Raw genomic sequence first — 24,385 nt, forward strand, 5'->3', positions numbered from 1 at the left:
ATTGTTGTGCAACCATCACCGGTATCATCTGCGGAACTTTTTCATCTTCCCAAACTGAAACTTCATGCCCACCTATGGTGAGTTCCCCTTTCCCTCCCCCCAAGCCCCTGGCAACCACCATTCCACTCTGTATGAATTGGACGGCTCTGGGCACTCCCTATGTGGGGAACCATCCAGTAGTGGCCCTTTGGTGAACAACTTATTTCTCTTAGCATCATGTCTCCAAGTTTCATCCACGCCATAGCATGTGTCCGGATTCCCTTCCTTTTTAAGACTCAATCCTATTCCACGGTGTGTGGTATAATCTTTTTTTATTTAATTTTTTTTTCAACGTTTTTTATTTATTTTTGAGACAGAGAGAGACAGAGCATGAACGGGGGAGGGGCAGAGAGAGAGGGAGACACAGAATCGGAAACAGGCTCCAGGCTCCGAGCCATCAGCCCAGAGCCTGACGCGGGGCTCGAACTCACGGACCGTGAGATCGTGACCTGGCTGAAGTCGGACGCTTAACCGACTGCGCCACCCAGGCGCCCCTATAATCTTTTTTTAAAGATTTTTTTTTTTTTTTTTTTTTTTTTTCAACGTTTATTTATTTTTGGGACAGAGAGAGACAGAGCATGAACGGGGGAGGGGCAGAGAGAGAGGGAGACACAGAATCTGAAACAGGCTCCAGGCTCTGAGCCATCAGCCCAGAGCCCGACGCGGGGCTCGAACTCACGGAGTGCGAGATCGTGACCTGGCTGAAGTCGGACGCTTAACCGACTGCGCCACCCAGGCGCCCCTATAATCTTTTTTTAAAGGGCAACTTGGTAGTAACCACGAGCTTTAAGATGCCACGTTCTTGGACACAGTTCCACTTCTAGGTATATCCTGGAGAAATATTTGCGCATTTGCAATAAATTGCATTTACAAGGATGTTCATTGCAGCATCCTCGTTTGAATAGTGAAAAATTAAAAACCACCTAATATTAATCAGTAAGGAGATGGGTAAACTATGGTATATCCACACTATGAAATATATTGCAGCAATTCAAAAAGAGTGGAGTTGATCCATAGTTACTGGCATGGAAATGTCTCCAAGCAATAGGAGTTGCAGTTAGGTATAATTTTAAAACTGTTTTTATATAATACATAAATATGTAAACACGTTGAAAATAATCTGGTGATAAATGCACCAAACTTTTATCAAGTAGCACAAAGAAAGGTGAGTGTGGGCAGAACAAGTTCTGGGAAGAGGCACTGAAAAAAGGACTTTCACGTTATACTCTATATATGTTACCTTTTTTTTTTTTTTTTTAAGATTTTATTTTGAGGGTGCCTGGGTGGCTTGGTTGGTTAAGAGTCCGACTCTTGATTTTGGCTCAGGTCAGGATCTCACGGTTGTGAGATCCAACCCCGCATCAGGCTTTGCACTGGGAGTGGAGCCTGCTTAAGAATCTCTCTCTCCCTCTCTCTCCCTGCTCCTCCCCTGGTCCCTGAATGAATGAATGAATGAATGAATAAATAAGATTAAGTTTTTATTTAAATAACAATTAAAACAAGAAATATGCTAAATTGAGTATATCTGAATTGCAGGGTTAATGGAGGTTTTTTTCTGTATTTCTCAAGTTTCCTACATTGAGCGTATATACTATTATATACCTATATATTGTATAGGAGCACAATATAATTATTTTAAGGAAAAAATGGTATGCCTACTGTGAATCATCGTAACAAGATTGAAGTAAATCTATATATGAGGACGTGTGTGTGTATATATGTGTATGTGTGTGTGTGTGTGTGTGTGTGTTTTGTATTGATACAGAAGTCTAGAAGGACCCTACAATGTACATTCTTACCGTGTCCTTACAAACCAATAAATAATGTTTCCATTACCCCTGAGTTAATTTCATTCTACTCTTCTTCCTAAGTTCCTGCTACACAGGCCATCTTGCTGTTAAGCTTTCTTCTACCTCGGGACCTTTGCATATGATGTTCTTTGCCTGGAACACTCTTCCCCCAGAGATCATCAGGCAAGCCCTCATTTCTTCCAAACCTTTGCTCAAGTATCATCCTGTCTCTGAAACCTTCTCTGACCACTCCATATCCCTTATTCTGCTTTCCACTATACTACTTCTCATTATCTAAAATATGATGTTCTTACCTATTTGTCTCCTCTTTAATATACATGAGGGCTACAACTCAGTTTTGTTCATTGCTGCATTTTCACTGCAATAGACAATAGACACAATAGACAATAAACATTCATTGAACGCAAAAAATGAATGGAAAAATATTCTCATTAAATGTGAGGTGAGCGGATTTTTCATTTTTTTACTGGATGTTTGTTTATATCACTAGATGTATTTATTTAAAAAGAGCTAGGGGGCGCTTGGGTGGCTCAGTTAAGCTTCCAACTTTTTTTTTTAATTAAAAAAAATTTTTTTAAGTTTATTTATTTTGAGACAGAGACAGCATGAGCGAGGGAGTGGCAGAGAGAGAGGGCGAGAGAGAGAGTCCCAAGCAGGCTCCGCACTGTTGGCATAGAGTCCAATGCAGGGCTCAAACCCATGAAATCGTGAGATCATGACTTGAGCCGAAACCGAGAGTCAGACGCTTAGCTGACTGAGCCACCCAGGTGCCCCTTAATTTTTTTTAATGTTTATTTATTTTTGAGAGAGAGAGAGAGACAGTTTGAGACGGGAAGGGGCAGAGAGAGAGAGACACACAGAATTTGAAGCAGGCTCCAGGCTCTGAGCTGTCAGCACAGAGCCTGACGCGGGGCTCGAACTCATGAACCGCGAGATTATGACCTGAGCCGAAGTCAGACACTCAACTGAACCACCCAGGCGCCCGGAGATTCCAACTTCTCACTTCAGCTCAGGTCAGGATCCCAGGGTCATGGAATCAAGCCCTGTGTCGGGCCTTGAGTGTGGAGCCTGTTTGAGATTCTCTCTCTCTCTCCCTCTGCCCCTCTTTCCTGCTCTCTCTCTCTCCCAAATACACTTCTAAGGAAGAAAAAAAGACTAAAAAAGAGTTAATATCACTTTTTGTTATTTTACAAAATCAACCAGATAATTTTTTAAAATCACATGTCCTAATTTATACTACCTGCTTGAAGACAAGCCATAACAGGTACTGATTGAAAACAACTTAGTTATGGAAGCAAATCTTAACCTGAAAGAATTTGAGCAATTTCCTTGTGAATTGGGAGAGTACTTATATGGTTCTATTTTGTATTTGTTGTTCTATTTTAGCAGAATATCCAGGCCCACCTTTTTGTGGCATGCAAGCCTGTGACAGCATGTTTCTGTCCTGAAGGAGAAAGGTAGACGTGGAGGGAACAGGTTCTGGGGAGAGACACTGAAAATGACTTTCATGTTTTAAACCTGTATATGTTATTTTTGATGGAGTCTTTACAAGGGGGTTATACTCATTGGTATTGAAGTAAAAAATCAATACGGGAACAAAGCATAATCAGCAATGCTAGTTTGGGAGGCAGGGGAGAGGTCACGGTTTGAACAATGTTTCTCAAATTTTGAGGGATGTTAATTGATCAAAAAGGAAAGTGAAATAAAAAGTGAAACCGGAAATTGGAAAGCACTGGGTTAAACTTCAGACCAATTCTTCAAAACAAAACTTCTTGGAGCCCTTACCATGCTAGTGCACATTGTAAATCTCCAGGAGGGAGGTAACTTCCTGAGCTCTTGTGACCACAGCATCCCATTCACAGCGGTTGTAGTTTGAAGGATGAAGTTTGGGAAATACTGAAACCAGAATTTTCTGGAGGTAAAAGCATTCCTTAAGGGGAGTCCTGGTAGGTGTCGGGTGGTCAGAAGAGTAGATGTTAGAATCAATTACAGGGAGTTGGGTGAGACCTACTGGCTGGAGTGAACTTTACCCCTCAACTTCTGAGGATCCCCCCACAACCCCCTAAACGGGAGGATAAGGACAGTGATGGGATCAAGAAAAGCATGAAAAAAGAAGAAACCTCAACACTGACTTTTCTGTTAACATTGTTGAACTAAATGCAAGATCCTCTTCCAGAAATCCACATTTGTCTAAAGCTTCCACTCGGAGTTGTCTGGGCTTCATCAAAGGGGAGTCATGGCTTACCCCTGCAGATTCTTTGGGAAATGAGCAGAGTATAACTAAAGTGTGCTGAGGTTCAGGAAGTTTCTAGAGGTCCTCCTGGGAGACCCACAGAGAATCAAAGAGACTTGTGCAAAGTTTATCCAATTCAGGAGCACAGTTTGACTTCAAAATTACATTGCTGGCTCTTGAACAGGGGCTGCTGGTGGACAATGCTGATGCTATGCTGTAAATGATTTCAGCCTTCCTGAAAGCCTATGGGTGGCAACTCTGAAAATACCATCCAGAAAGCAGTTAAAATACACCTCCCTTTACTCCCCTGAAGCAGCCAATGTTAAGCAGGGGCCCACCCTTTTGTGAGCTTATGCACACATTCACATTTTTTTTCTATAGCATTTTTCACCGACTTGAGTATTGTTCCATATCCGTTCCTACCTCCTACATTTTTTTTAACTATTGCATTATTATCAAGTAACCACTCTCATGTGCAATCAGGTCATTTCCAATTTTATTACAATAAATAGCATTATAAGCACTAGGCAAGTTTTTGCATGGTTTTAAGCACTTCAACATGTAATCCTAATGATTCTGTGAAGTATAATTAACACCATTTCTACAAATGAGGAATATGATGTACTGACAAGGTGAATTCGTTGTCCAAGGTTAGAAGCCAGTAGGCAGGCAGTGGAGCAATTTGAACTCCAGGAGCCTTGTCTCCTGAGCCACACTGAATCAGTCCACTCACTACATTCTTACCCAGAGGGCATATAATCTTTAAATTATGTAAAATTCAGTTTTTTTTTTTTTTTCAATTTCACTGAGAACTAGCAAAAACTATCTTGGAGTGGCATCAAGTACAGTACACCAAACAAGTATTCTTTTAGCACATCTTTTTTTTAAAAAGATTTTAAGTAATCTCTACATCTAACACGAGGCTCAAACTCACAACTCTTGAGATCGAGTCACATGCTCTGACTGAGCCAGACAAGGGCCCCTCTTGTAGCACATCTTCGCACTTTCAGGAAAGATCATAAGAAGCGGAATATTAACAGAAACCCTTCTTCTATCGGATTCCTAAGTAGAAGGGAAACATTTCCTTAAAGGGCAGGTGGGGTATTTGCACCACAGGCTGTAGCAGAATGGGTCAGCCTCTTCCTTCCCATGGGCTCTCTGGCATCTGGACTAACACTGCAATTGAGAACTGTATTTCTGGCAGTTAAACGAGGAGCTAAGTGGACAAACAACATGAAGCTGAACAATGAAAATGAGTAATCGTGGCTTCAGATACACAGACATACTTTTATCACCTCTTTCATCCGTTTCTAGGACATCCCCAAAGGAAAGCTCCACTCCCATCCAGTCACATTTCCCCACAGCATTGCTGGCCCCTTACCAGTAGTCAAGTGAACAGGAGCCACAAACTAGTTGACTTCAATTTTACTCAGTGTGGAGCAAGGTTTGAGGCCACGAGTGATAAACCCATTTCCCAAACTCAACTGATAGCACAGGTTGTTGAATATGCATTTAGAGAGCATTTTTCTTGGTCAAATTTCAAGTTGTGTGCAAAAGAGAAATTTGTTAAGACCCATGAGTATGTAGGGGATCCCTATGGAAAATAGATCCTAAGAGAATGAGACTGTATAAGCTGAAATCTTTTTCCTCGAGATTCACAAGACTACAGAGGTGCAAGCCTGTCAAGAGATAACGAAAAATTCGAAGAGAAATAATATAACTGTGCAAGTCCTATTGCACAAACCACCATTAGTTTTTACTTCAGTGAAATACTTTTATTCTCCAAGTTTTCAAAACAGGGCTTTTACGTATAAAGTGAAGTGTGGGAAAGGACAAGACTTTTTAATCTTCGAAACACAGCTTTCCTAGCAAGAGGCCTGTTCTTAATTACTGTTGAGTAGTCAGCAAAAAACCTGCTTAAAAGCATTAGAGGGGTGCCTGGGTGGCTTAGTTGGTTGTATCCGGCTTCAGCTCAGGTCATGATCTCACGGCTCGTGGGTTCGAGCCCCGAATCAGGCTCTGTGCTGACAGCTCAGAGCCTGGAGCCTGTTTTGGATTCTGTCTCCCTCTCTTCTCTGCCCCTCCCTTTCTCTCAAAATTAGCCTTGAACAAGTCGACCGTAAAGCACTGGAACTGGAAAAGATGTCATCTTCCAATAGTGAAATCCTTCCAATCTAATAGCAAAAAGACATTCCCTTAAGTCCAAGAAAGGCTTTTTTCATTAGTACCTCCAAAGATTTAATATAGCTGTTTTTGCCTTTTCTGGCCCAGTTTATTACCACCCCTCTAGAATGAAGTATTAATTCACTCAAACAGCCCATCAAGTGGTTATTTCCAGGGTCTAATTTACAAAGAAACCCTGAGTTCAGTACTCCAGTTTAGTATTTTATGCTCCAACTTCATCAGATTTCTAGGGCAGGAATTTTACCACTATTGCTATGGCAAAGTTCCCAAAATCATGCAAGTCATTCATTGTCGGGTATACCTGGACTACCAGACCTATTTCTACAATGTTCAGCTGCTCCTTTATGACACACCTCAGTGGAATTAAGGTGTTTTTTCTTAACAGCAACACTTGTAATGACAAGTTCTTGTACCAGAAGTTATTTTCCTATTACAGTGTAAACTTGAGAAAACCAAGAGGGCTTCCAACTTCTTCCCCCTCCGTGTACTCCCCACAACACCCAATTTTGTCCCAAGCTGAAAACGTTTATTTATTCAAGTTCTATTGCAGGCACTGTAAAGGCTAAAGAGAACTTATGGCATTGTTAATAAAGGGTATCCTGTTTTTTACATTTTTACTAAACTTTTTTCTAACAATATCAGAAACTACTATGGGTGTTAATGTGACTCGATCTCATGGTTTTGAGTTCAGGCCCCAGATTGGGCATAGAGCTTACTTAAAAAAAATCACAATACTTGAAACCACAATTCAGCAGCCTCAACAAAAATTTCATTTTTCTCTACAAGGATCAATCAGGTCAACTATTTGAGGGGTAGGCAAGTTTGCTTTCCCTCAATAGGCCTCCAATTCAACGAATTTTTAATTGTACTGCACTTCTGAAATGGCTTCCCATTACACCAGAATCTTACGACCTTTAACAAAGGACAAATTTCCCGCAACTCAAAACACCTTTTCCTTCCCAAGGGGACTGACTTTGGTGAAAATGACCTTCTGAAAGCTAATCCCCCTTCCTTGAAGGGACCCTTTTAATCAGATAGGAGCCCCCCCCCCCCCGTGTAATTTCACGACAGACACCAAATATGCTACCATGCAACAAAACTTTTATTAACATTTTGAACAGCTATTGAGAAAACCAGTATTTCAGCAATTGCTGAAACTGGTAATTTCTAAACTTAAACTGGGGCAAATGGCTAGAGTGCAGAGCAATGCCATCATTGGGCACTATGAACTTCAAGACTGAAGAATTAACAGCCACCCCTCAGACGAAGAACCAGATGGAGAGTGGACTCTTTCTGGATGTTGTAATCAGAAAGAGTGCGGCCATCTTCCAGCTGCTTGCCTGCAAAGATGAGCCTCTGCTGGTCAGGAGGGATGCCTTCTTTATCTTGGATCTTGGCCTTCACATTTTCGATGGTGTCACTGGGCTCCACCTCCAGGGTGATGGTCTTGCCGGTCAGGGTCTTCACGAAGATCTGCATACCACCCCTCAGACGCAGGACCAGGTGCAGGGTCGACTCTTTCTGGATATTGTAATCAGAAAGAGTGCGGCCATCTTCCAGCTGCTTGCCCGCAAAGATGAGCCTCTGCTGGTCAGGAGGGATGCCTTCTTTATCTTGGATCTTGGCCTTCACATTTTCGATGGTGTCACTGGGCTCCACCTCCAGGGTGATGGTCTTGCCGGTCAGGGTCTTCACGAAGATCTGCATACCACCCCTCAGACGAAGGACCAGGTGCAGGGTCGACTCTTTCTGGATGTTGTAATCAGAAAGAGTGCGGCCATCTTCCAGCTGCTTGCCTGCAAAGATGAGCCTCTGCTGGTCTGGGGGGATGCCCTCCTTATCCTGGATCTTGGCCTTCACATTTTCGATGGTGTCACTGGGCTCCACCTCCAGGGTGATGGTCTTGCCGGTCAGGGTCTTCACGAAGATCTGCATACCACCCCTCAGACGCAGGACCAGGTGCAGGGTCGACTCTTTCTGGATGTTGTAATCAGAAAGAGTGCGGCCATCTTCCAGCTGCTTGCCTGCAAAGATGAGCCTCTGCTGGTCTGGGGGGATGCCCTCCTTATCCTGGATCTTGGCCTTCACATTTTCGATGGTGTCACTGGGCTCCACCTCCAGGGTGATGGTCTTGCCAGTCAGGGTCTTCACGAAGATTTGCATTTTGACCTAAAACGTTTAAAGGAATAAAAGGTTAGTGTACCACCACAGGATCTTTAAGTTACTTACATAAATCATTATCCAAAGGGAAGTTAACTTCATTCTCTTAAGTGCCTTGACCGTATTAACCTCTCTCACAAACCTCTCGACTTTCAGTAGCCTCCAATCAGGCACTGAACATAGAATCTAGTAAAGGCTTTCAACTTAAAGACGATGAAAGACCAAAAACGTTTTCAAGGTTTCCTGTTTTCTTCGCTAAATCGTCTTCCTTCCCCACCCCGTCCCCGGAATTCCCCCAAAACCTAAGCATGACACGTAGAACTAAAAACAAACCAAAAAAACCACCAAAAAAACCCTTCCTAAAACTCGAAAAATAAAAACTGTTGTTTAAACGGAAATGAGGCGGGACGCTTTCCCCGCGTTGGGATTCAAAATCTGTAACAGTTTTAGAAACCAAGCTAGACCACCTTTTTTCCGCCTTCCCCCACTGAAGCAGACACGATGGAATCTCCATCGGTTAAGGGTCGGTTGGTCTGTCGGCGCGCGCGCGCGAACCGCCCCCGCTCCCTGCACGTAAACAAGGCCGACTCTTCCGGAAAGGCCCGGCGCCGCGGCGCCGCGTCACCTCGCCCTCCCCTCCCCCAACCCCTTTCCCTGAGAGCCACCCGGACCCCCAAAGCTGCCAGCCTGGTCTCGCTTAGAGCCCCTCTCCACTCCTCCCAGGTCTCGAAGGCCGCGGGCCAGTACCTGGTAGCGAACCCAAGGACACCGAAGACAATCACGTCCGGCCGACCCGACACCGACACACACCCAGCGCTGCCAGCCGCTTCTGAACGCTCGCGGCTCCGCGGAGCTGGGATTTATGCAGCGTCTGTTGCGTGACTCATCACTGCTTACGTAGCCGCCGTGTCCGTACGCTGCTGAAAGTAGTTCGCTCGGCCCCACCTCCCGCAGCCCGGTTAGGCCCTTCCACCGAGCCCCAGGTTCCTCAGAGGCGAAGAAAGGACCCTAAAAATTCAGCTCCCCTGTCTTCCAGGTGACCCTTCTCCTCCCTTAGGAAAAAATAGGAACATTATCAGGCGGATGGATTTGAGTTAAGGGGACCTTCCTCGAAAGCTCTCGAAACTTCCTTGCGGCGGCGGCGCTGATTGGTGAGGCGGATGAAGGCGAGGCCGGTGCTGATTGGTGGGAGACGCGGCGGCTCCGTTGTTGCTGGGCTCCGTGCTGGGGTGGGTAAACGCGGACGTTGCTAAGTAGCTCTGTGCGCGTGCGCCCCAGAGGCGCGCCTTCGCGAGAGAGGTGTACTTCCGGCCGGAGAGGGAGGAGGGGTACTTGACTCCCGCCTCCGAAGTCCCCCGTTCCCCCGCTAAATGTTGGGTGTTCGGGCCTTAAGTGAGGAAAAAGCCTCCTCTGCGGCGACTTCCCCGGGAAGGCCGCCCCGGTTCCGGTTTGGGTGGCGCGGCCCGCGCTGGTTTCTGCCGGCGTTTGCCGGCGTCTGCAGCGGAAGCACAAACCCGCCCCCACCCCCAGTCTTAACGCGATCCCGCCCTGGTCGGTTTTAGTTTTGCGCTTGGTAATGGCGGGGTTGAAGAGCTTTAATTACACTTGTTTATTGGAGTCAGAATGCTTTTGTCCTTCTCGATCCCCACAAGGGCTCCGAGGAGAGTCAGTCATCTAGACTCGTGGTGGGAACCTCTGCGGGGCCCGGGCCTCCCAGCGCCTTCAGGCCCGGAGAGGCGAGGCCCCGGCTCCAGGTGACACGGGGGCGGGCTTAGGTCTGGCTCCCGCGAAACCCGCAGTCTCTTTCCCTTTTGTTTCACAAAACTCTGGTGGGGAAAAAGAGAGATGCAAATTAGGGAGCCGAAGACCCGCTTTGAGAGCTGACGAGGAATTCGTGTCCAAGAAAGTAATATATCTCCCATTAATGTGTGGTGTTCAAGCGACACTAAAGGCGGAGGTGACCGGCTAAGGCCACTCTGGCTGGTTTCCCTCCACCCTGGGTGTGGCCCCGTGTCCCCCTAGGAGATAACCCGAGGAGCGTGAGTAAGGCAGGGAGGGGCGTTGGGATCTCGGGGATACGTGGCCCGGTGTCTGAGTCACGGAGACGGGGATGTAAATAAACACGCAAATGGCTGTTTGTGGCGTAATAACCAATCTCAGTAAGGAGTGGTCTAAAGATTTGCACATTAACGCAAATTAGCTGGATATCACTTAGAGAAGTCATTAAATCACAACATTTCTAAGCATAATATTAAAAAACTGTGCCGATGACCTTGCACTATAGACAGGTATATTGAGGAGTTAACAGACACCTTGACAGTCTTGAGTGTACTAAAACTTGGTAAGATCTACTTCCTGGAATAACAGATAAAAATAGTTTCTTTAAGATCTGCAAGTTCATTTTGGACTTGGAGGTGGTTGATGAAATGTTTCTTTGACAAAGTATGAATTTTCATTTTTGTCAGACTCACAATGAATCTGAACTTGTTTCAGCAACTAGCATCTTCTCCTGAGTCATACGTGTTGGTGGGGAGAATAAACGAGAATGGAGATCACCTGACTGATAGGATGACTTAGTTCAGAGTTCCAGCAATTGCCAGAACCAAGTGAGTCATACAGCTTCCTGGTTTAATGTTTTCCCAAAGTGGGACCTTCGGTGACCGCCACAAAGCAAAACGTTTTCAGAAGGATGACAGGTGCTGTCTTTGTAAAACAAGGTGAATTTTTTATGGTCTGTTTATAAATGAACATTTTTAGTAATCGCATCCTTTCTTGGTAGTAAACTGTAAAAAACAATTTGTAAACAAATTAAGAAATAGAATGACAAAATCAGAGATCAGGGATTTGGTAATTTAGCATGACACTTGGCATTGTGTTCAATATATGTTCGGTGAATAAAGTGCAATTTTACCTTTTTTCAATTGGGGAAAAAAAACACCCCAACTTTGTGACAGCCTTAGGCACCAAAATGCAAAACAAAAAGTCACCACTTACTTCTTCTCCATAGTCAAATGGTTTTTGCCTAGGCAGTTCCTTTGGAAAAAAAAAAATTCTAAGTGATTTTACTTGGGTAGATGTCTTCTTCTTTTTTTTTTTTTTTTTAACTTTATTTATTTATTTTGAGAGAGAGAGGGAGAGTTCGTTCCAAGAAGGCTCCTTTGCTATCAGCAAGGAGCCTGACATGGGGCTCGATCCCACTAACTGAGAGACCATGACCTGAGCCGAAATCAAGAGTCAGATGCTCAACTGACTGAGCCACTCAGGTGCCCCTTGGCTAGATGTCTTTTAATAAAAATCTGTGAGAAAACTGTGGTTCCAATGATAAATTCACAATTGTTTTCTTGACATCATCAGCTGATATTTAAAATACGGAGTTAATATGTGGTTTGTCATTTCCTAGTTTGGCTATTCATGTCAGTAGAATTATGAGACTCCTGATTTACTACCAGCAAGTTAGAAACTTTGATGTTGGATGTCCAAATGAACATGGAGAAAAATTCTGTATTGTCTTTACATTGGGTCTTAAAATTATGAAATATGGGGCGCCTGGGTGGCGCAGTCGGTTAAGCGTCCGACTTCAGCCAGGTCACGATCTCGTGGTCCGTGAGTTTGAGCCCCGCGTCAGGCTCTGGGCTGATGGCTCGGAGCCTGGAGCCTGTTTCAAATTCTGTGTCTCCCTCTCTCTCTGCCCCTCCCCCGTTCATGCTCTGTCTCTCTCTGTCCCAAAAATAAATAAATGTTGAAAAAAAAAAAAATTTAAAATGAAATATGTCCATTATAAAACAGCTACTTTAAAATGTGTATTATGGAATATTACATAAATGAAAGTTGGAGATAATATAACCAGCATCATATAACCAACACCCAACTTTATTAAATCTTAACATTTTTTATTTTGCTTCAGTTTTTTTTTGTTTTTTTTTTAGTTAATGTATTTAAAGTAGGCTCCATGCTAAGATCAAGGGTCACACACTACCTACTGAGCCAGCCAGGCACCTCACTTTAGCTTTTTTTTATAGCAAAAAATATACACTATAAAATTTAACATCTTTCCATTTTTAAGTGTATAGTTAAGTGGTATTAATTATATTTCACATTATTGTGTTAGAGATCTCTAGAATTTTTTTTATCTTGCAAAACTGAAACGTGTACTCACTTAAGAATCACTCCCCATTTCTCCCCACTCCCAGAACCTAGTAACCACTATTTTACCTTACACTACTTTAGATACCTTATAAAAGTGGATTCATATAGTATTTGTTTTTTTGGTGACTGGCTCATTTCATTTGGCATAACATTTTCAAGGTTCATCCATACATGTGACAAAATTTCCTTGTTTTTTAAGGCTAATGATCCATTGTATGTATATACCACATTGTGTGTGTATCTATCCGTCTGTCTATGGATATTTGGGTTGCTTTCACCCCTTGGCTATTGTGAATAATGCTGCAAGGAATATGGGTGTGCAAATATCTCTCGAGATCCTGTTTTTAGTTCTTTTGGATATACACTCAGAAAGGGGATTGCTTTATATATTGCAATTCTATTTTTAATTTTTTGAGGAACCTCCATGCTGTTTTCCATAATGGCTGCACCGTTTTACATACCCATCAGCCATGTGCAAAGGTTCCAGTTTCTCCACATCCCCACCGACCCTTGTTACTTTCTTTTTTTTACTACTTAAAAAAATTTTAACGTTTATTTATTTATTTATTTTAATTTTTTTTTTCCAACGTTTTTTTATTTATTTTTGGGACAGAGAGAGACAGAGCATGAACGGGGGAGGGGCAGAGAGAGAGGGAGACACAGAATCGGAAACAGGCTCCAGGCTCCGAGCCATCAGCCCAGAGCCCGACACGGGGCTCGAACTCACGGAGCGTGAGATCGTGACCTGGCTGAAGTCGGACGCTTAACCGACTGCGCCACCCAGGCGCCCCAACGTTTATTTATTTTTGAGAGAGAGGGAGAGACAGTGAGAGCAGCAGAGGGCAAAGAGAAGGAGACACAATCTGAAACAGGCTCCAGGCTCTGAGCTGTCAGCACAGAGCCCTACGTGGGGCTCGAACCTATGAAATGTGAGATCATGACCTGAGATGAATCCAGACACTTAACAGACTGAGCCACCCAGGCACCCCAACACTTGTTACTCTCTTCTATTTTTTTATAATGGCCATCCTGATGGGTGTGAGGTGATATCTCATTGTGGTTTTGATTAGCATTTCCCTAATGATTTATTTACTTTTTAAAAATAATTATAGATGCACAAGAAGTTGCCAAAATAGTAGAGAGAGATCTTATTATGCGCTTCATCCAAGTTTCCCTAGTGGTAACACCTTACACAACTACAGTACACTATCAAAAGCAGGAAAATAACATTTGTATGTTCTACAGACCTTATTCAGATTTCAGCGGTTTTATATGCACTTTAGTGTGTGTGTGTGTGTACATAGTTCTGTGCGGTTTTGTCACTTGGGTAAATTCGTAACCACTATGATCAAGATACAGAGCTGTTTCATCACAAGGATCCTTCATGCTACCTCTTTATGGTCACAGGATTCTCCCACCCCTTACCCCCAAGCCCAGGCAACTGCTAACCTTTTCTTCATCTTTATAATGTTGTTATTTTGGAAATGTTGGAATCAGTCAATATGTAACTTTTTGACAGTAGCTTTTTTGCACCCAGCCTAATTCCCTTGAAATTCATCCAAGGTGTTGCATATATCAATAGTCGATTCCTTTTCATTGCCAAGTAGCATTCCATGGTATGGATGTACCACAATTGGTTTATTTATCCACCTATGGACTTTTTTTTTTAATGTTTATTTTTGAGAGAGACAGAGTGTGAGTGGAGCAGGGACAGAGAAAGAGGAGACACAGAACCTGAAGCAGGCTCCCGGCTCTGAGCTGTCAGCACAGAGCCCAACACAGGCCTAGAACCCACAAACTGTGAGATCATGACCTGAGCTGAAGTCGGACACTCAACCGACTAAGCCACCCAGGCGCCCCATACAGATGGACTTTTGATATATTTCCAATTTTTTACTATTAGAAGTAAAGCTGATATACATGTTAATATACACATTTTTTTTTGGTGAATATGTTTTCATTTCCCTGGGACAAGTACCCAGTACTTGTAATTGCTGGGTCATGTGTAAGAATATGGATAGGTTTTTAAGGAACTGCTGAGCTATATTCCAGACTGGCTGTACTGGTTACACTCACACCTGCAACGTATGGGAGATTCTCTGCATCCTCACAGCATTTGGGTATTATCGCTGTTTCTTTTTATTTTAGCTATTCTAATATACATATAGTGATATTTCATCATAGTTTTAATTTGCATTTTCCTAACGATTGGTGACCTTGAACATATTTTCACGTGGTTATTTGCCATGTGTGTATCCTCTGCTGAAATGTCTGTTCATGTCTTTTGCCTGTTTCGTAATTGGATTGTCTTGGCTTTCTGCTGTTGTGTTTTGGAGGTTCCTGGTATATTCTTGATACAAGTTCTTAGATATGTGGCTTGCAAATATTTTCACTCATTCTGTGAGTTTTTACTTTTTTGATTGTATCTTCTGAAATACGAAAGTTTGTTATTTTGATGAAGTCTCAACACCCTATCTTATACCACATTTCCTTCATCTCTTTATCAACGTTTATTTATTTTTGGGACAGAGAGAGACAGAGCATGAACGGGGGAGGGGCAGAGAGAGAGGGAGACACAGAATCGGAAACAGGCTCCAGGCTCCGAGCCATCAGCCCAGAGCCTGACGCGGGGCTCGAACTCACGGAGCGCGAGATCGTGACCTGGCTGAAGTCGGACGCTTAACCGACTGCGCCACCCAGGCGCCCCCCTTCATCTCTTTAGAGATTATCTCCATTTGACTTCGGCAGTGAACTTTGATATCACTTGAAGCTGGTTGAACTCTTAAACTCCAGGATTCTTCACTCAGAGCCTGACCTGTCACCCTTCTAGCTTTCTTTCTACCTTGTTTCTACTACATCTGCTGGGTAAACTTTCTAAGACCTCCAGTTCCCCAGTTTTCTGTTGTCTCCCCTCAACTGTTGGTTCTTTTCTTTAATGGATTGTGCTTTTCCTGCTAAGAACTCTTCATCCAGCCCAAAGATTTTCTCCTGTGTTGTCTCTACACCTAAATCTAAAATCCATATCAAATTAGTTACTTTTGTATACGGTGTCAAGTTTAAATTGAGGTTGATTTTTTTTTTTTGCTTTTGGATGTCCTGTCACTCCAGCACGGTGTGGAAACACTGTGCTTCCTCCACTGAGGATCCCATTTTCTTTTTTTTTTTTTTAATTTTTTTAATGTTTATTCATCTTTTTTGAAAGAGAGAGACAGAGCATAAGCGGGGGGGGGGGGGGAGGCAGAGAGAGAGGGGGCACAGAATCTGAAGCAGGCTCCAGGCTCTGAGCTGTCAGCACAGAGCCTGACGCGGGGCTTGAACTCCGAAACCGCGAGATCATGACCTGGGCTGAAGTCTGACGCTCAACTGACTGAGCCACCCAGGTGTCCCAAGGATTCCATTTTCAATGCCAGTCATTTCTTTTCCTTCCCAGAGATAGTATAATACTGAATTTGATGTTTTTGAACCCCACGCACCTTTTTTTTTTAAGTAGGCTCCACACCCAATGTGGGGCCTGAACTCATGACCCCAGCATCAAGAGTCACATGCTTTACTGACTGAGCCAGCCAGAGGCCCCAATCCCAGGCACCTTTTGAAGCTGATACTATACATTTATGTTTCCTTAAATATTACATGTTGCTGTAGACTGTGTACCCCCAAAATTCGTATGTTGAATCCTAATCCCCAGTGTGATTGTATTTGGAAGTGGGCTCCAGACTCTGAGCTGTCAGCACAGAGCCCAATGTGGGGTTTGAACTCCCGAACCTTGAAATCATGACCTGAGCCGAAGTCGGATACTTACCCGACTGAGCCACCTAGGTGCCTCTTGCTTTCAAATCTTTTGGGCATATACCCAGAAGTGGAATTGCTTGATCATATGGTAGTTCTAGTTTTAATTTTTTGAGGAACTATCCTACTCTTTTCCATAACACCACCATTTTATAACAATAAAAGCAGTATCATTGTCTTCGTGTGTATTTAGGTGGTATACATAGGAATAAAATTGTGGGATGCTATCTTCAACTTTACTAAGTTTTGCCAAATTGCTCTCCAAAGGGATTGTATGAATTTATAATCTCACCAGCAATGTAGGAGAATCCCACTGTTCTATATATTACTCCGTATCGCTTATTATTTTCAGAATTTAAAGTCTTGCCAATCTGGAGGCACCTGGGTGGCTCAGTCGATTAAGGATCTGACTCTTGATTTCAGCTCAGGACATGATCTCAAGTTTCATGAGATTGCTCTAACAGCACAGAGGCTGCTTGGGATTCTCTCTCCCCCTCTCTGCCCTTCCCCTGCTCGCTCACTCTCAAGGTAAGTAAACTTAAAAAAAATTATTAAATTCTGCCCATCTGATGGGAAGATTTCTTTTAGAAAAAAGTATTTATCAAGTCCCCTCCAGGTTATTTTGTACATATGAGGCCATTTGTTTTCAGATGGGATTTGACTATAGGGAAGGAGACACTTTCTGAGGCAGGTGTGACAGTTTGATGGATTTGGTTACCACAGGTCCATTGGTTTGAGGCGCTTCAGGAGCCTCTTGGGACAAACTGTAAGAGGCGGTGAAATGACTTGTCACTGTTAATGGAGGGATGCGAGGGTATCAGTGAATGTTGGGTGAGCTCATACCAACAAATTGCCTTTGGTTCTCATTTTAGAATTTGGCAATTATGTCAAACTTACCAATCAATTCTTTGAGTAACCTCAGGCGGTGTACCACAGCAAAAAGAGCATGAGATTTGGAAGCAAACCTTATGTTCTCAACTTTTTACATCAGCCCCTTGACTGTGTATTTTATTTCACATCTTCAACCTTTCATTTCCCTGTCTGTAAAGAAAAAATGGGGACCAGGCATCATTCTAACTTGTCAAATTGAGTCTCAAGTTTTGGCAGCTCACCGAGCAACTGTCACTTCCATCCCTTTTTTTTTTTTTGCCTTTTGTTTGGTTTCCTTTGCTCTTTACACAAACGGCCTTCGAGAGACTGGGATTTTCTTTTTCCCAATACATTTCCAGGGAATTCCCAAACCTTGTCAATAGACCAAGAAGCAGTAGTTAGCTGTCTCAATCTCCAAACCTGTTAGGAAACTATATTACACACCCAAAATGGACTAGACAATAGTAGTTACTGGTTTCTCGGATAAATAAATTTTGTACCATCCCCTTAGATTCAAGTAACTATTCTTCATTTCCTCTACTGATTACCAGTGACTACTTCCCATTTGTTTTTTAGGGTCATGAACTTATTCGAATTGAGATTTCAGTGACATTTTAAACTTTTATTTATTGTGTCTAATAAATGGAATTTATTTGCTGCCACACCAAAGAACAATAGCTAGACAAAAGATGTAGATGGTTTTGTAAGTTGGTGTGTTGTTTTTGTTGGCTTTGTGAACATTTCAACATGGATTAGATTTACGGTGAGAGCTGTCTTAGAAGCAGGCCTTTGCCCCATTTTGCTGTTGGAGGGGTTGGTTAGTACATCTAATACATAAGACAACCTCTGATACATAAAGGAATTTTCTTATCTCACATCCGAAATACAATGAATATGTTTGCCTTTGTATTAAAAATTTTTTTTTAATTTTTTTTTAATGTTTATTTATTTTTGAGAGAAAGAGACAGAACATGAGTGGGGGAGGGGCAGAAAGAGAGAGGGAGACACAGCATCCCAAGCAGGCTCCAGGCTCCGAGCTGTCAGCACAGAGCCTGACGCGGGGCTCGAACTCACGAACCATAAGATCATGACCTGAACGGAAGTCGACGCTCAACCAACTGAACTACCGAGGCACCCCTAGTTAGCCTTTATATTAATCAGTTCTCAGTGGTGTGTATTTTCTACAACAGATTTATATTCCATTATAATTCTCCAGTTCTTTCCAGGCACCGGATGCTCTTGAAGTCTGAATTCTGAGCGAAGAGAAAAACACTGGTTCTGCTAGTTCATTCATTCAGCCAGCGAAAATTTGTTGTGTGATTTCTGGGTATAGGAGGCATTGGGATTGCTGACTGGGACAGGAAGTGGGCTCCACCCAGGAGAGTCCTGGTCTTAGGGCTAGCCTTACTGGTTGTTGTGAGCCCTGAGAGTGTCTACCTCAGCGAGTTGTAGGATTCAAGAAGTTCATTTATATGAAGAGTCAAGAAGCAAGCCCAGCACATACGGAGTGCTTGATAAATATTAGCTACTATGATCAATCTTGAAGAGCAAAAAGGGCTTAGTGCTTAAAATACAAACTGGTCTGAGTTGAAATCCTAGCTCTGCCGTTTACTCATTGTAGAGCTGTGGATGAGTTATGTAACTTTTCTGAGCCACCGTTTCTTCATCTATATGGTGGAGGTAGTAATAACTCGTAGCTGGTAGAAGTTTTGAGGATTTTAAATAAACCTGCCCCATAAAGTTGAATATACAGGTAAAAGTGCTTAGAACAGTGCCTGGCAGATAGAGAGCACTCAGTAAATGTTGGCTGTATAAAAAAGGAGAAGTACATATAGATTTCCTTGGAAGCACAGTGGAAGAAGGAGCAGTCTAGTGCATGGAGGAGGGTAGGCGAGGAACCCAAAGGTTTTCCTTTGGATTTAGAAACCCAATCACCAAGGCTGGGATTGCCCAGGCAGGAGGGAGCAGGTGAAAACTGAGAAGGTATGGTTTGTTAAGGAAATAGTGGGTAGCTATGCATGTCTGGGATTTAGGGGTGGTTGCAGGTCGGTCTGTGTTTTGGGAAATGAGGCTGGAGAAGCAGGCAGAGCTCAACCGTCAGCGACCTCACCACCTCCCACCATACTGGCCAGCCACGCTCTTTCCCACTTCTGGACCTTGGAAACTCAATGTTTCCTTTGCCTAGAACTCTCCCCATGGTCATTTCTTTGTCACAGTTTAAGCAGTATAAATGTCACCTCCTAGAAAGATGTCACTTCTCTGCCATCCAGCCCTGCTCCCAGAACTTAGTCACAGCACCCTGGCTACTTAATAACAATTTCACATTTATCCAATTCATAATTATATTGCTTACGTGGTTGTTTATTTGGCTCCCTACTGGAATACAAATTCCATGAGGGTACAGGCCACATCTCTCCAGTCTGTCACCATACCTCCACACTTAGCCAGCTAGCCTAGAGCCTGTTACATAATCAGTGCTTAGTATTGTTGAAAGAATGAATGACTAATGACTTGCCTTATTATGCTAAGGACTTCAGTTCCTTTGGGTGGGTGTTTTGCGTGGGAATGACATGATCAGATTTCTACTGTAGAATGATAACCTGGTGACATCATAGCAGGTGAATAGAAGGGAGATGAGCTTAGAGGCTAAGGACTCCAGAGATGATAGCAGCTGTCCAAGCAGGATATGATGAGCATCTGTAAGTAGACCAAATCAACAAAATCCAGCATCCCTAAAGAAAACAGGATGAAAGAACTGATAAAATCAAATAAAAACGGAGCATGATTTAGTTGTACTTCGTCCTTGTTTCAGAAAAGGTCTAAGATGACTGACTTAAGTGTACATACCAAAATTAAAAGGTAAGTGGAAGGAGGAACTTAACAAAAGGAGAAGAAAGAGGAAGAAATGAAGTTGGGGGTGGGATGAGTGTAGAAAATGCTGGCTTTCAGGCCTGTCCTTTTGCTAGAGGTGGGCCACGGATTTAGTGTGTTGTTGTTGCTGTTTCCCAGACAGTATGGAGAGCGACAATTACCTAAGTCCACGTGGTTAGAAAAATCGTAGTAGCCACACAATGGAACACTACTCAGAAGTAAAAAGAAACGAGCCATTGATACACATAACAACACGGATGAATCTCAAGGCAAGTCCAGGAATTACAAACTATCGGGAGGGAAAGCAGATCACTGGTCACTTGGTCACTTGGGGATGGAGGCAGGAAGAAAGGATGAGGTGGGATGGGTTGTAAAAGGCAGAGACGGGGGTGTCAGAGAAATGTTTACCTTCTTGATTTTGGTGATCATCTGATGGGTATGAGCATAGATCCAAACTTTAAACATGTGCAGCTTATCTTGCATCATTTAACCCTCTATAAAGCAGTAAAAATGTTAAATTAAGCAAACATCTTAAGGTGAATCCTTGCTGAACAGGAAGGCATCTCAGGAAGTGAAAGTAAACTGACCTCAGCAATAAAAAAGTTTAAAAATTTTTTTTTAAAGATAAACATCAGAGTCTCCTTTTATAAAATACAAAGATGTATTTACCCAGTTTGAGACTTATTAAGTTATGGAAATATACCACACATTAGTGTCACCCTCATAGATCCTCTCTGTTTGAATTTGACCCCAAAAGGAAGCTGAACAGATTCCTTAATTACTTTGGGATGAAGAACTGCCCTTTGAATCCAAACAGATGTCAGAGGACATATCAGAAGATATAAATAGTAATGAACCTATGATGACCAAGGATCACCCTAAGTCGTGAATACCTGAAGCCGGGTGGCCATGTGTCCTTTCCATGTGTTCTTCAACCTGTAAGACATATAAGATCTGCTCCTTCGCTATACTATGTGTGTGTTGAGAGGAAGAACCTCCCAGATGCAGACTTAACTATCAGTATGGCAAATTTTCCTATCAGTATGGCAAGTTTTCCGGAGACTCTTATCTATACCACTTCTAGCAAAAGGGTATATTTAGCAGGTTTTAAAAAAACAACTAATCAAAATCAAAGCAATTTACACATTTCTGAGGTGGGAAAATTGTGGGTTTCTGCATCTTAGAGCACACAAAACTGCTTACCACCAAGTGAAAATGATTACAATTGGTTATTATTTTTAGTTACTTATTTTTTAGTGAGCTCTATACGCAATGTCGGGCTTGAACTCATGACCCCAAGATCAAGAGTTACATGTTCTAACTCAGCCAGTCAGGCGCCCCTATAATTTTGTTGATGTGTCTGGCGCTATGCTTAGCATTGTATCCCTTAATCTTACCAACAAAAGAACTTCCCAAAGTAAATACTGTGATTATGCCCGTTTTTAAACACTTGGGGAAAAAACCAGATAGGTGGCCTACATTCACATGGCTAAGAAGCGGCAGAAGCGAGATTTCAAGCCAGGTTTGCCTGACTTCAAAGCTCTCTTAATCTCTGTGCTCATAGTGTTCAGTGGTCCTTTAAGGTTACTAGGAATAGGCTACAGATTCACTGCTAAGCTACCTAAGTGGCCAAATCAAAGAGGAAAACCGGATTAGGCATATATCACACTGTCCCTGAGATACAGACAAATTGGTTTGTTCAAGAAAAACAGAACTACTTCTGAGAAAAATGTCTTGTATAGGTTCTAACAGAGTAAACTCTGTGACAAATGGATAAAGCTCACCGTTGCATCCCTCCAGTGGAGTGAATCCAGAATATTGTTACACCGAGATGAATCAGTTCTGAGGATCTAATGTGGAGCATGTTGACTATGGTTAACAATACTGTATTGTGCCCTTGAAAGTTGCTGAGAATAGATCTTAACGTCGTCTTAACCACAAGTCATCGCATTGTAGACCTTCAACTTACAGGATGTTATTTGTTGATTATATATCAGCTGAAAAGAAAAAAAAATATTGCAGCTATTTCCAACGCCGGCCCTTGATATAGACTTGTGCCCAGCTTTTCTGTAAGAGTCCAACCCAGTTAGTCCAAAATCTCAAGATGGTGTGGCTTGGAACAAAGGAAACATTCTGGCTGGACAAAGATGGAACACATACCCTCTGGTCAGGTCAATCTATCATCAGTGCTGTGTCAAAAGTGGTCTTTGTAAGGATGGAACAGCAAAGAATCGTTCCGGGAACAAATCCAAATTTCCTCAGGTGTTTAAGTTTGTCTTTAGTTGTACCCCACACAGAGACTCACCTAACCAGTCATCTGTGTCCCCAGCATACAGCCGAGTTGAGCAGTTTGGTGTCTGTCCTCAAGTAGCTCATCATCCAGTTAAAGAGCAAACATGTAAATACCATATGAGAAACACTATAATAAAGGAGCTTATAAGAAACAGTGGTGACATGAGGGATGTACCAGCTACAACTGATGGGAATAGCAGAGGGAAGTGTGCCTTGGGCAGACCCTTGAGTTGGATTCACCAGGATGCCAAGGTAAAGTTCAAATCTCCCAGTTCAGACACACAGCTCCAGTGCAAGCCGATATCCATATAGGTAGCCACAGGCTTTAAAGGTCTCATTGTTGGGGCGCCTGGGTGGCTCAGTCGGTTGAGCATCCGACTTCGGCTCAGGTCACGATCTCGCGGTCCGTGAGTTCGAGCCCCGTGTCGGGCTCTGTGCTGACGGCTCAGAGCCTGGAGCCTGTTTCACATTCTGTGTCTCCCTCTCTCTCTGTCCCTCCCCTGTTCATGCTCTGTCTCTGTCTCTGTCTCAAAAAAATAAATAAACGTTAAAAAAAAATTAAAAAAAAAAATAAAGGTCTCATTGTTGATTGGGAGGTGTCCCCCATTTCACCATTGTTCGACTCTCTAGCCATGCAGGAGACAGTTTTTCTGATGCCTCTTCTGCCTCCAGGCCTCCCAGCCCCAAGCCACGCACGCACGGTCAAATCAGAGAGGGTGTGTTCCTTTGCTGGAGAATCCAGGAATTCAAATTACATCACTCACTGCCTGTCACCCCTCTGCTTCCTGTTATACCTAGAGTTAAATCCAGATTCCTTACCATGGGCCCACAGGCCTAGCACAGTCAATGCATACCTCCCTCTCAGCTTCAACCCCCTCCACATCCCCTTCACTCGCTTGAACCCTGCCATGACAACCTTCCTTCCATCTCACGGACACACCAAGCTCATTCTCTTCAGGGCGTGTGCTATTATGTTTGGACTGCGCTTCCCTTTTTTCTCATCTACAGGCTTCAACTCAGCAGTCTCTCCCTCAGACCTTCTCTGACCACCCTGTCATACTGCACTGCAACGTTCTTTTATTGCCTTCAGATCACTTATGCATACCTGTATTTATTCAATTCATTAATTGGTCTACCCCCCCCCCCCCGCCCCCATACATAGGAAGACCAGGGAGGTCAGAGGTCTTATAAGACTGCTCGAAGCAGTGCCCAGCACAGAGGTGCTCAATGAGTATCTGTTGGTTGTCAACACACTCCCTTCCCAGGCACCAACAGGAGCTGTTCCTTCAGTAAATGGGTCAATGTCCGGGCTCCATAGAGGGTGCTGTAGCACAGGAGAATGTGGGGTTCCCTAATTATGCTTGGATGAGGCCTCCAATACACAGATTTCTCCCTCAGACACCAGAGGACATCATCAGGGGCCGGTGGCCCTTTAGGTGCAGAGTCGGTCCCTTCAAGGAGACACTATTGGCTCTTTGGGAAGCCCTGCCCTGTTTAACCCAACTCCTGGTTACATCTTAGAACAAAAAGAAAAGTGAAGAAATAAGATGGATAGTTGGGGCATGGTGGAGGAAAGAAGGGGTTAAAACACTCTTGAGGAGGAAGAAATTTTCCTCCAAGGTTCTTCTAGCTGGACTGAGAATTAAATTTACATGAGACAGATTAACAGGAAAAAATCAAATTTAGTTTTGTATGTATGGGGAATCCGCACAGACATGAATTTCCAAAGACTGTCAGGCAAAATGAGGTGTGTCTGTCATCCTGAGCTCAGGAGGGGGGCGGGAGTCTGGGGGTGCAAAGGAGAGGAAGGCCATTAGCAGGAAGTGAGAGAAGTTTGGAAAACATGGGTTGCCCTGATAAGTAGATAAGTCTCTCAGATAATAAGGAATCTCTGTTAATAGCTCTCTCCCTGGTACAGGCCCTCTATCTAAATTCTTTTTAGGCATATGGTGGGGGCAGGGGATAGGTCAGTTTCTTCTTGAGTCTTTTGGGT

The 24,385-nt window shown here is 43.3% G+C and overlaps 1 protein-coding gene and 1 long non-coding RNA gene across 4 annotated transcripts; one reads left to right on the forward strand and one right to left on the reverse strand.

The window, feature by feature from the left end:
• Positions 1 to 7,351: 7,351 nt before the first annotated feature.
• Positions 7,352 to 9,322, reverse strand: UBB (ubiquitin B). The gene is made up of 2 exons (XM_086686106.1): positions 9,175 to 9,322; positions 7,352 to 8,436 (listed from the first exon to the last, which is right to left on the reverse strand). Exon 2 carries the CDS (start codon positions 8,428 to 8,430, stop codon positions 7,513 to 7,515), a length of 918 nt encoding a protein of 305 aa, XP_086542232.1. The 5' UTR covers positions 8,431 to 8,436; positions 9,175 to 9,322; the 3' UTR covers positions 7,352 to 7,512.
• A 103-nt stretch (positions 9,323 to 9,425) lies between these two features.
• Positions 9,426 to 22,703, forward strand: LOC147574058 (uncharacterized). Of its 3 annotated transcripts, XR_015243886.1 has the most exons (4): positions 9,426 to 9,656; positions 10,893 to 11,144; positions 16,783 to 16,887; positions 20,239 to 22,703. It is a non-coding gene; the product is annotated as an uncharacterized LOC147574058 (long non-coding RNA). The 3 variants fall into 3 exon arrangements; XR_015243885.1 differs by lacking the exon at positions 20,239 to 22,703 and having other exon boundaries at positions 9,426 to 10,768; positions 16,783 to 17,739; XR_015243884.1 differs by lacking the exon at positions 20,239 to 22,703 and having other exon boundaries at positions 16,783 to 17,739.
• Positions 22,704 to 24,385: the final 1,682 nt, after the last annotated feature.

This window comes from Puma concolor, chromosome E1 (assembly GCF_028749965.1).
Source record: "Puma concolor isolate L17-30 chromosome E1, mPumCon1.1.hap2, whole genome shotgun sequence".
Lineage (NCBI taxonomy): Eukaryota > Metazoa > Chordata > Mammalia > Carnivora > Felidae > Puma > Puma concolor.